The 13,496-nt window shown below is 41.4% G+C and overlaps 1 protein-coding gene across 3 annotated transcripts in view; it reads left to right on the plus strand.

Annotated features, from left to right (window-relative positions):
* LOC110984553 (atrial natriuretic peptide receptor 1-like) overlaps nt 1–13,496 on the plus strand; it is an 81,561-nt gene that overhangs the window by 25,997 nt on the left and 42,068 nt on the right. The window contains exon 1 of one of the 3 annotated variants that reach the window (XM_087140072.1): nt 4,382–5,156. The exons of the other annotated variants lie outside the window; for them this stretch is intronic. Within the exon in view, the coding sequence (XP_086996198.1) occupies nt 4,487–5,156 (670 nt within the window). The 5' untranslated portion in view covers nt 4,382–4,486. Of the gene's footprint in view, nt 1–4,381; nt 5,157–13,496 lie in introns of those variants that run through there. 3 annotated transcript variants of the gene reach the window in all.

The following is a 13,496-nucleotide window of genomic DNA, read 5'->3' on the forward strand; positions in this document are numbered from 1 at the left end:
GGCGCCCCGTGGCACGTACTACGTGAGGTGTCGCAGAGTGCGATAAGCCAGTGGCGAGGGACAAGAAATCAGCATCCATTTTCCTGTCTTAAGATTTCCAAAGCACATGTTCCCTTCATAAATACGTTTTATGGGTTTCCGAGTCACAGATAAAAATGCTAAAACTGCTTTTGCTTTTGATGTGCTGGGGTTAGAGTCCACAAATTTTCTTTTATTTGCAACATGAATTAAACATTTACAATTAAACCAAATTAAATTTTAAACTATGTTTCTGGAATTTGTCAAATTAACCATTACACTTTTCTTCTTCCATTTGATTAATTACAAAACTTCATTTATCCATCACATGTAATTGAGCCTTGCTCATCTTAATTATCGTTTATGATTGTCCTTGAAAATCATTACACTTTAGCACAAATATACTTGTGTTATTTTTTCATTGTGGCCTAGAAGTAGTGTTGGCAGGCGGGGCGGGCGGAGGGAAAGCGAAAATTTTGTTCTGCAGCGGCCACTAAGTGCCACACCTCAACCGTAAACCCCATTTATTTGTACATGCTGATCAAAACCTGTTTCGTAATCTTCTTCAACAGGTGCACGGTGAAAGCAGAGAGTGAACGCTTTTGCCTTTTGCTTGATTGAAGGCTTTTGCCTGATAAGAATGACTCGTGTCCCATGAATTCGATTAATGCTGTTTCGCGATAATCTTTTCAATATTAAAGACAGAACAAGTTTTTAAAAAGTCAAAGTGTTCAGTGACTTTCAAACACCCCTCTAGCCATGTTATGGTATATGCCTCTGCGAGCCGGTGCTTTTTTTCATTTAAGACTGGCCACCTGACGATGGAAATAAAATAAAACAGAGACCCCTTTTGGATGTACGTACACGGATGCAGTTACCTTGAGGTGTAGTTTTCTGAAGATCAGTTGAAAAGCCATCTTTTATCTGATCAAATCTTTTGAAACATACGTTTGAGTAGGCTATATTGTGTTCTCCCCAGGGAAAATCGATAGCAGCAGATCCCGCAACTTGTACATAAGCACGGGTAATCCACCACTCTATTTTATGACTATATATACCGCAGTATATCCTCGCTAGTAAACCCGAATCCCTCCTGGGAGACCTCTCTTTTAAAACATGCTTTTTTGTGCGTATATGGATTTTTATCCCCTTTGTGTAAGCATGCAGAAGTGATTGATATAACTGTGCATCGCTTTGTATTCATAGAGACTTGACTTTAGTAAAACAAAGATACAGGGTAGACCTTATAAGGCGAAGTTGAAAGCAAACGACGGGGACTTCATACAGATCTGCCTCTTGAAGTTGCACTGCAGGGGACAATTTTTGTGAGACTGTCTTTTTGGTCATGTAACTCGGGCTTTTCAGATTCTGTAGTTTCGGACCATCGCTCCATCTGATTTCTATGAAGTAAACGCTGCACTTAAAAAGAGAGAAAGACTTTCCAGTACAGCGTCAAAGTCCGTCGCAGACCCTCTCAGAAACGTCATAGACATTATTTTGGACTGGTTTCCTTCGAAGACTTTGAGAAGCTACACTAAAATAGGCATGGCATCGGCAGCTATACATGCTAACTTGGTGTGCTGTATGGTTTTGTTATTTTCGGGAGTTACTGCAACCAACGTTAAGGTCCTTTTCATGCCATCGGCGGACTACGGTGTATATCTGTTTTCAGAGAAGCGTCTCCTGCCAGGAATGCACATTGCTCTGGAAACGATATCCAATCTCGTGAAGTCTGGAGAATATACAAACTTTACCATCGACTGGGTCGTGTCTCCTACCGGCTGCGCCAGGCCCAAGAACACGGCGGCCGGTGTCTCTGCTGAGTCTTACTTTTACAGGGACGTGGTGGCTTTCTTCGGTCCGACGTGCAGCGGCCTGGCCACCAGTGTTGGAGACTTTGCAGCGGCTCTCAACATTGCCATGTTTTCCGGTACTGCTAACACTGTGGAACTGGAGAACAAGGCCCGCTACACCACGCTGACCAACACGGTGTACCGGACAGGCACCATGGCGGACATGGTGGTGGCTCTGTTCCGGCGGTTCGGTTGGCGATCGTGCGTCTTGCTGCAGGGGAGCTACGCGTTCAGACGAGCCTCGGATGCCATCAACGAAGGATTTCGGGCAGCGAAAATTGGCCTGTATATTCTCTACTTCAACAGCTTCGACGAAAATCACGACGAAATGCTAAGAGATGCCTCACGCCACAGTAGAAGTGAGTTTCTTTCTGACGCCAGTTTGGACGATTCGAGGTCCTTTCCTTTTACGTAGAAGTGTTGCCTGACTCGAAATGATTCAAAGGAATAACTGATGAATTTTGTATACTTAATTGTTGTTACACGGAATGCTCTGAATGCAGTGTTGCTAAAGAAATATGTAAATGTAAAGAAATCAACCAAAAACATCTGTTGCATAATTCCTGTACCCTCATTTGCGTGGATTCTCTGTCGAGCGTCAATTTTTCATTCTATGGTCCTTATACTTTTTAGCGTCGGAGGGGAGAGTCGGTCTAAATGATTGTTCTATGTGAAGTTTTATTTCCATTTAAAAAGAATACACCCATCTCCAACCATTCTTTGTACACAAAATTGCAAAGTATCGGCCACTACGCTGGTACACGTTTTGCAGAAGATTGTTCGCGTTAGAAACTATCTTCTGGTATCCTTTACCAACTGCATAAAAAGTGGGTTTTCCAACGTGGAGAGCCAAAAGTGTGGTCAGTCGAATGTAGGAACCTTTTCCGTTCCAATCATAGCTCCGTTTTTGTCAGAATATCCGACTTTTCTCCTGCACACCTTCTGGACGGGTTCGACAGAGTAACTTCTTACTTTATTAAACATGTCTGCGCGGCATGTCGTCGTACTTGCCGCTTGTAATCCACGGTATTACCACGCATTTCATTCCCCAAGATGCGGACGCCTACGAAACGTATAAGTCCCAGTTTTTTTTTTTTTAGGGGGGGGGGTTGGCGTAAGCCCTGCGCCGAAGGCGGTTTCCTGCCCCATGAAAATTGCAACAATAGAAAAGTGCCTTCGAGCTGAGATCAATTTTGTATGCCCAATGAAAGTTGCAATAAATAGAAAAAAAGTGTATTCGAATTAAGATTCATATTTTACGCATTGTTCACCCTTAGCACAAGCACCCTCTCATCGATTAAACAGAGCCATGTTGGTGGGGGTGTTCATTTTCATGGTAACCAACGGACGGCAGTGCCTGCGTGCATTTCATAATTGTTCGTAAACCGGCGAAGTGCAGTTCCCACCAAATGGGCCTCCGTTTCTAGGAAAACTTCGCCCTCTCTTTGTCCTGCGAGGGGTGGAACGTGTGTAAATAAACAATTCATAGTGATCACTTGAAATGTTAAACACAGACGGTGAGCTACATTAAGACAGTTGACCGTAACATTTCGAAATGACTGTCTACACAAGTAAAAGCCGAATAGCAGGCGTACAGGTTTGATGATATTTTATTCAACTGAAAAATATGAAAGCAAGTTACAGGTTCCGCGCATGAACAATTTACAAGCAAAATCATTCTACAAATTCAGTTGATACAGATGCAAACTAATGTTTGGCGATGCTGGTGCCATCACGTTTGATCTCAAATGACAGAATATTTTATACTGTTTTTTCCTACCATTACACTTTAAAAAATGACAGGTTCAGTTTACTTTCAATACACAAAATAAACGTTGAAAGGTAATGTCACTATAGTGACTGGTGATGGTGGTTTCATTAAAAGCCCGCGGTTTTATTATTTGCAATCTTGAGTTTGACAGAACATGACGCAAATGAATATGAACAGTTTTTTTTAACACGAGGACAGATTCAGGGACCGTCACAGAGGGACGTTAGTGAACCACACGCTGTTGGAGAAGATTTGAAAACATGAAAACAAGGGTCATTGTTTTTGGATTCGACAATAAACGTTTCATCTCGGCTGTTGTCATCAACTGATGATGTTGACAGTGGTTTTCATTATTTCTCCATTATTGTCACCATGGTTTGAGAGGCCTTGGACAATCCTGATAATTCCCAAATACATCATATGACAAGGCAATTGATTTGCAATCAGTATCGAGGCAGTTTTGTTGACCCTGATGATGGCTTAAAATGCATGGACTAGGGAAGTCGTTACCTCCAAGCGAGATCTTAGATACAGGCAGGTATGGTGAAAAGGATTATAACAGTGAACATCCTCTGGAGTTTACTGAAAACCCGAAGCGCTTATACCGTCTCACATCGGGGCAGGGGGTCACCGCAAGAAGGAATAGGGAAAGAGAAATCATGTGGGCTTAGGGGAGTGGATTTTAATCTGTCAACCGTCAGGAAGGTTTTTTGTTTGGAAATAAAGGGTGACGTGCATGTTTGCATTGCCTCAGAGCCGGTCTTGGCACTGTCTTGCAAGTTACGGCCTTTCCTGCTGGAGCCATGTGAGTGTCTTTTGCGTTGGACTTTCGCAGAGTGTTTGGATGGCGTGGGGTATCACAGTCCTCATTTGTCTCAGTGGCTTCCTTGTTGCTTTGGCCTGCGCTGCTAATTTCACACAGGTCAAGATAGCTTTCATGTTTTCAGATGGCAAGCACGGACGCTTATACTCTGAAACTCGTCTCTTCCCGGCCGTACAGTTGGCTCTTGACACCATCGAGCGCCGACAGGGGAGCGACGAGTATGTCAACTTCACCATCCAAACGGTCGTCTCTGACACTGGCTGCTCCGTGCCCAAACGGACGGCCATTGGAGCAGCTACTCACTTCTACTTCTACGACGACGTAGTGGCTTTCTTTGGGCCGGTTTGTAGCGGTAATGTTATCACGGTAGGGGACTTTGCTGCGTCACTGAGCATACCCATTTTCTCGCCCAGTGCTGCCGCCGTGGACCTGGAGAACAAGCGGCGGTATACCACGCTGACCAACACTGTGTTCAAGACCGGCAGCATGGCGGAGATGGTGGTCGGCATTTTCCAGCACTTCGGTTGGCGCACGGGCGTTCTGATTCACGGCAGCCACGCGTTCCAGCGCCCAACAGCTGCTGTAATGGAGGGCTTCCGCGACACCAAACTCGGTCTGTACGTCATATACGCAGAAAGCAATGATGCGGACATCGAAGCCATTCTGAAAGACGCTTCCCTTCACAGCCGAAGTAAGTTGCGGCTTTTAACAGTCTCATTCACTTTTTGTTTTAGATTTCTTCATTAGTTGTAACCATTGCTACTCAATGGGTATTGTAAAAGGTGTCAAATCCCTGTACACGCAAACCTTGCCGTCATTCAAAAGTTATACGGCCTAGTGTGTCCAACCGTCAGTAAAGGATCCCAGGGTGTGAGAGGTGGATTATGTACCCCGCACACCTGTACTGGCAAGATTAACATGTAAGATTAACATGTAAGATGCAAGATTTCTTTGTAAGGAGAAAATTGACCCACAATCGAGCGATGGAACAAAGTGCTCCAAGGACGCTAAAAGAGCTGGCATCTTTTGAAGTCATGTGGTTTTATTATTTTTAGTTTGCGGCTTTATTGTTTCAAACACGAGGCCCATAATACGTGAAACACACACTGAAATCAATCCATTTTAAACCAATTACATTATATCTCCATCGCAACCATCGGATGACCATGGGGCAATGCTTTATGCACTACGTGTCGGTTAGGAAGGTCCGCCAATTGATTAGCTACGGATAGCAAGGGCCGGGTAGGACAGTGGTAGACAATACAAACTTCGAGACAAGAGTTAGACATACCCCGTCCTACAGGAAAATAATTAAAACAATTTAATTATTGATTTGCTCCCAAAAACTTGAAGATTGCAAGAAGAAAGAATGAATATTGAATCTGACAAACAGTCCCGCGCTATGAACAGTGATGATATGCGATACCTTTTCAATGTCAGATATGTTAGAAATCCCTATGAATGTTTGAATTTATACAGTATAATTCATTGTAGTCAGTGAAGTTCAGTTCAACTAAGTTCGTAGTAAGATCGGCTCTGTTCAGTTCAGTTCATTCAGTTGAACTAAGTTCCTATTCAGATCGACTCGGTTCAGTTCAGTTCCCCAAACGCCAAACTAACTCTCTAGGTCGATGTCAGGCACACCATTCGCCCTACTGAAGATATGTAACCAATAGACCAACCCAGGGCTTAGTTCTACATGTATGTCATGTACAAATACAGTGCATTCGACCGTGATTGAATGTTAAGTTTGCCATGTATTCAGTCGACAAACCAACGATAAAATACACCTTTTTATAATCCAAATTATGTATTCAAGATTCATACAGATACTAGAGTGATAATAATGTGAGAATGTGAAATGATGATTAGGCAGGAAATGCCTCACTCGACCATTAAAGTTATGCATTTTGTACGAAGAGAATATCCACAGCACTTACAGTTTGAAGATCGGTCTGGAAAGGGAAGAAATCGTAGGTACACACATTACAAGATGGCGGATCGCAGAGAGTATCGTGCGGCAACGGAAAGTTTAACTATAAAGTTTGGTTTCTCCATTGCCCTTAAAAACCACCATATACATTCTCACAAAACAGTAATCAATTATACAATCATAAATGCAGTTTCTAGATCAAAGCTGATAACATATTACTTCTTCTTGCTGAACGGACTATGTTCATTACCAGAGAATGTCTACTAATGACGTAATCGTTTTGATTCAATGATTAGGCTTGTAACCCAAAATAGCCAAAGCTACGGGATCGATCCCTGGAAAGCCAAACCTTGCTGGCCCTTACATCTCTAATAGAAGTCAATATTAAAAAAGAACAAACCATCTTGAGCTGCTCGCTTGTTTTACCTGCGGCATTTTCCAACCTCAGTCACAGTGGTCCATTGAAAGCTTTATAAAGCGATGTTTTTGGCGACCATCTGCCAAAAAATGCGATTACCACTTCTCCATAGAATTACTTACAAATCTTGAGTACGAATAACGCGTAGTAGTCATTATTGTTATAATATCACCCCTTGTCGGTACCAGATTTTACATCAAAATGTACATTTCGTCACCATTTTCACGGAGAGACAAGCGTCTCACCGGAGAGTAAAAGCTAGGTTTCGAAAAATTCGCGTTTGAAGTAAATTGGTATCTTTTTCAAACACTTATTTCCCCAGTATTTAGCATTCCTTTGACTTAATTAACCAATGCTACTCCGTGAAGGAGTGGATGTTAAAAAGACACAAAATTATAGAAAATCAATTAAAATTGTTTGTTTTTGTAAAGAAACACTGTTGTCTGTTCGTGAGCACGATAACATTCGAGTGACTTTCTTGTGAAAACAGCAAAACAAGGTTTTTTTCCACAGTCTAGCCCTTTATTGCCATGGCTATATCTATGGAAGAAAACTTTGTCTCTTCGTGAAAACATAAGTATATAAGGGGTTGTAGTCACCATTGCTTGTTTACTTTATAAAGAAAACTTGAACTAAATCAAGATTTAATGCTTTGACCCAGCCCGACTTAATCCAGAACTCATGGACTGAAGGTTCATAAACTGTTCGCAACTTGCTCTCGCTTATTATCGCTTAAGTACATAGTGTGGAAAGAAACGTTCACGAAGAAGGAGATCTAGGGATTTTAATGAAATTTAAAATATCTTCAGGTTACTTCTGTTATTGACAAAATATAGCGAAAAATCTTCTCGTTAATGTTTTATAAGGTAGTTTGCAGAAAATAAAGAACCCGATAGCGCAGCCTCATTAAGCACCCCCATAGGCTTAATAGAGGTACCGAGCCCTGCCCACTGAATACGTGGGCAATAACACGTTTACCAACCTTTTCTTACCACTGCGCACTTCTGATGCACAACGTCTGCGCACGCAGGACACTGGATGTCGAGCATCGTGGCTGAGATTTTTCAAACTTATTACGGAGCGAGGCTTGATGGAACAGACCTCTAGGCAAACAGAGCGAGGAAATAAATGAAAAGGCTCTTTATGGATTATACATCAATATTTCTCTAATCCGCTTTGAAATGAGAGACTTTAAGAGGATAAGAAACCGCAAGAGTATGTATTTCTTCTGTCATATGACCGTGATGGGAGAAAAAAAAAGACTCCTTCGGGTCAGCAGGCAGTTTTATTGAGTCTTTTCATCCTTCTGACTGATGATAAAATCTGGCCATGGAGCCAACCAAAAACATTGCTTTCAGATCGCCAACGGCAGTGTCCCGCCATTTTTTTTACTGAGCGAGGCTTTGACCAAAGTTATAATTTCCTATTATTTCTTAAGTTTTTCTAGTAACTTCAAAATGTTACCCAATAAAATGTCAAGATTATTTTAATGACAATTGGCTAAAACTTCTTGAAAATCAGCCAATTCATGAAAGGGGTGTCATCATGGCGTCCTCTGGCTGCCTTATAGACTTGGGAGGCTACACTTCAACAAAACGGCTCTTAGAGTTTACACACATTTCTAAACGCTTTTTGTTGCCCAATTCTTAACACGTTGAACCCATGACAAGTTTATTGAAATGCGTTTAGGAATTTGTCAAAAAAAAAGAGGTTACAAAAAGTATTTAGATTCTAAACGCTGTTTTTACATTGTACATTTCTGATTGCATTACTAATCTTACCTCAGCTTACCTGCAAATGCGTGTACCATTGTGTTACGGATTGCCCATTGCGGGCCAGACGCAGGGTGTTTTATTGTTGTAAGAGAAAAATTTCTGTCCCTTTTAGATCAACTTTTAAATTTTAAATATTTGGGAATATTTTGTATACTATAACCATGTTACCATCTCTTTGCACAGTTCCACTTTACATTTACTATTTATTTTCGCCGTGCCGGTTTTAAATTCCGCCACTCTGCATGTGTTGGGCTGCGCTACCTCGGGCCATTACGCAAATGGAAGCTTATGTATTATACCCGGATCGAGACGTTAGTCTCCGGATTTCGGAGTTCTTTTTATTGCCATTAGCATTAAACACAGAACTGCTCACGGTCCACACCGATGAAGCACGTAGAAAAATTCTTTTCTTTCTCGTGTGCACCACGGACGTATATAAAAAAAACCTGGACTTGCAACGCCTTTGTATGAAAAAGAAGCCAACCAGCGGCCATTTTACCAAGCCGAATACAAAGGCGTGGGTTGGCTCCCTACTATTGACGTCAGGAAGAACAAAGGCGGGCATTACCAGGAAAGCTTTGTATTCGGCTCGGTAAAATGGCTGCGAGTGGATTCAATGACTCTGTAAGCTGATTAAGGGCATTGCGAGTCCAGATTTTATTATACACGTCCGTGGCGTGCACGCCGTCCAAGATCTTGCGAGCAACGAGGGGTCAGTTGACACCAGGGGACGCTGTTCAAAGACAGCACGAGACCACAGTGGGCATGCCAAATGCGTCAACTGGCAGCACAATTCGCCCGCAGATGTGGGTGGCAGTGGCATAGCATAATGAAAAACGATTGCGACATCATCACAGGGCTGAAAGAGGATCATCACCCAGGGAAAACAAATCCTGGTCTAAATGAGGATATTGCCCTTTCAAAGGACACGTCTTCTGTGAAATCACCCATACATAGTGTAAAAGTGGTGACCGAATTAAATTGGAAAATTACACGCTGAAAGTTGCGATCAAAGTCAAATCGGCTGTGTTTACACTTAAAATAAGCTTTTTCCGCTGAGCACATTGCGTTGGAGAGTGACCAAGTGCTGAGTTCAGCCACAAGGGCACACAGGCAACGTTGCTAATTTGGTTCCCATAGCAGTTTAATGATAAAAAGGCTAAACTCTCGAAGAGAGTAGAACAGATTTTGATAGCGCAAGAAAGACGTTTTCGAGTTTAAGCCACGCAAAAACGGTGGACAACAGAGGAGAAGAAAGGTTAGCACACCAGCAAATCGGTCTAAAGTTGCTTTCACCGATCAAATCACAACTTACCGTCCCAGATATTTAGCCTTGTTGTCAGATGCTTTTTTGAAGGGGATCCGTACATCCTTTGACCACAAGCTCGGAAGTTCCGAGCTCGAGTGTGTAATCTTTTAATTTTGTTGCCGTTGAGGAATCATCACTAGTCTTGTCGAAACGGCAAAGGTCATGTTTAGGAGTCATCATCCATCAGGGAAAGTTCCAAAATTAAATGGATCCCCAGCCCCCCCCTTCTCCCAAGAAAGGGGGAGAATGGGAGGTCATCGTGAGCTGGCACACTTAATCTGTGCTTCGAGAAATCAACCAGAATTTAGCTGAATATCTCTACCAATACCTCAACTCATTGAGTATGTACGTAGTTTTTCACCCCTGCTGCCGTTCTCCGGGTTAGAAACTAGCCATATGCCTCCCCAAAAGACAAAAAATGATCCGCGGTTTCGGCTTCGGTCACAACAGAATCAGTTCTTGCACTGGTTGCTTCAGGTGATCAATCTGACTCCCCTGCTGCATCACTGGATGACGACATTTCCAGTTTGCAGAGAACTCCAAGCTGGCCACGGTTACCTTTAATCAAGAGGGTATCCTGTCTACAGTTCAAAGCCTAGAAACCAAACAACATGAGGTGCAGGAAGCAATCCAGTTTTCTTCGGTGAAAATGGACGAAATCTAGGACAAACATAGGACCATCTCTAATGGGGTTCTAGTCCTGAAGAAACAGTTGAAGATACAGCCATGACCAAATGAAACACCTCAAGTAGGCTACTCTCCAACTTGAATGGCACTCCCAGAGCTCCAGTCTACGGTTTTGTAGGATTTTATATAGCCCTACTGAGACCACCACCTTCCGCTATCATACTTTCAAGAACATCATGGCAGAACTATTCAACCTATGCTGGATGCTGAGGTTTAGGCTGCTCACCGTACCGGTGTACAACCCCGAAGTCACCATCAGACAAGCCCTGTCACATTATCGCGAGATTCCTATATCGTAGCGAGTGTCACTCGGTCTTGACAGGTGCGTGTGCAGCAGTCACCACCACCGGGATGTTCATCCTACCTGATGTACCAGCTTGAGATGTCTTCAAGAAGAGGTAATTGAGACGTCATTAAAAGAGCACATGACGCAGGCCACCACCCTCTCATCCGCAATTGCGAGCTCTACATCCAAGACAGAAAATACACAGCTTTTCCAGTCTCCCAAGCCTGCCAATTTCATGCACCAGAGCTGCGTCTTTCATCATTTCAAAATCTGAGTTGATTTTTCCCGTCTGTGTTAATTGATTCCCTCCTAATATACCAACACATCTTGTACAGCTCTTGATGTTTATTTGTTTTGTCTTGTGTTTTTGTAACCAATCTCACATCTGCATGTAGAGTGCAGACCATAGGGTTTTGTCCAAATTCACTGTGGTCACATAAATCGAAATTCCATGCATTAAAACCCCCGAAACCCTTCAGTAGGTTACTATTTAGGGCAAAACCATTATTTACAGGCGTGCATGGACAATTCCTACGTAACTGGGGCGTCTCTTTTAAGAAGATTGTAAGTCACGTCAGCTCTCATACTTTCCTTGACTAGTACTAGCTTGTAAGCGCTGGTACACAAGCGTACTACGTGTTGTAAACCAATCAGATCGTTCTCATAGAATGGTTCGCGCCGCAATCACCAAACTTGACCAACATATTACGATTCATGCATTCCTTAGCTGATGACTTTGATTTAGCCATTGTTGAATTTAAAACTGATCACAAACTCAACACTGATCGTTCCAAAACCTTAAAATTCAACCTCTTCACCTCCACTACATGTTTTGCCAATATTAATGACTTAGATCATGATAAGAACTATTACTCCAAGAATTATGAAAATTCTGAATACATTTTACTTGATCGTTTTTCTGAAAAATACAAAGCAGGGAACACTAAAAACACACTTTCATGCTTTCACCAGAACCGTCGAAGCTTTTAAAGAACTTTTATCAAAAAATCGATTTCCTAAACATTCTCCAGTACCAATTTCACGTAATTGAGTTTAATAAAACCTGGTTAAACAACTACAGACCAGACTTCCTTCTGAAAGGCAACTCATGTGTGAAAAGAAACACATGTACATTGTAGTAACACTGGTGGTGGTGTTGCCTTGTATGTACTTAATTCTGTTACCTGTATTGTACATAATGACTATTCACTAAACAGTTCCAACTGTGTTTCCCTGTTTATTAAAATCATTTGTACCCAGACTAAAAATATAATTGGCATAATTTATAAGCCAACAAGCTTTAACGTGATTGAATTTGTAACTGACTCCGACCGCCTGCTTACAAACATTGAAATGGAAAACGGAATTTCTTTTATCAGGGGTTATTTTAATATTATCTTTTGAAAAATAACACCCGTAATTCAACCCAAAATTTTGTCGATTCTTTTGCAATTTCTTTTTACCCCTGACAATTATACCCACCCACGTAACATCCATACCACTGCAATCTTTATTGACCTTAGGCCTATCGTAGCAGTGAAGGGAAAACAGAGAGTGGTATTCTGTTTAACGACATTTCTAATCATTTACCTGTCTGTCAGACATCTTCCTTTGGTATTGGAGGTACCTTTAAGTGCAGTTCTAGTCATTCCTTTAGACACGTCAAAGTAGATCGAATTGAAAGGTCATAAATTTATGTAGATAAAGCTGATTGGCACGTCACATCTACAGATGACCCAAATCGTGCATTTGATAACTTTCACTTGCGATTTTTGAAAATTTATAAAAGCAGTTTTCCTCTACAGAAAATTAAGCGCCACAAAAATTGAAGTTATGGATGACCGATAAAAATAATTTGGCAAAAGCTAAAATAATGTTAAAAATAGCTAGGATATAATGAATTCCTTATTAAATACGTGTAATTATCAAATATATGTAAATGCTTCCCCGAAATCAAAAATTGAGGGCCATTATGAGAGTAATCCTCAAGATATTGGGAATGATTTTATGTTCACTTCGTGCAAGTAGGACCTTCTCTCTGCCAAAAAATTTTAAAAATAAAACTAATTTTGAAACATATCTGAAAGATCCTGACAAATGTAAACTCATAATTCCGCCACTAAAACTGACATTAATGATATTGTCTCCGAATTCAAAATAACGAGTCATATGATATGGATGGTCTCAAATCAGGGCTAATCAAATCTGTGATAACCCACATAGGCAATCCTTTATCCTAAGTATTTAACTTATCCCTATCCAAAGGTGTCTTCCGTGACAAATTTAACCTGGCCAAAGTCACTTCCATCATTTCAAACAAGAGATCCCGCAGAGCTCAATAATTAGCACCTATTTTCTGTGCTACCCTGTTTCTTAAAAATTCTTGAAAAGGTGATACATAATAGGACCATGAAATTTCTCGACGGACTTTAAGGACGGACTTAGATAAATTAGTTGTTCTGCATAAAAAAATTGTTTGTATCATAACAAACTCATCATTTAGGCTCATGGTCAACCGATCTTACAAAACTTAAAGTACTTTATAGTTGCCAACCTTAACAGAGATCAGCAGGCGTTATTTATGTACAACTTTAATAATAATTTACTACCACTCTCTTGTAGT

This window comes from Acanthaster planci, linkage group LG08, assembly GCF_054643075.1.
Source record: "Acanthaster planci isolate LZ-2023a linkage group LG08, COTS_SCS, whole genome shotgun sequence".
NCBI classification, from domain to species: domain Eukaryota; kingdom Metazoa; phylum Echinodermata; class Asteroidea; order Valvatida; family Acanthasteridae; genus Acanthaster; species Acanthaster planci.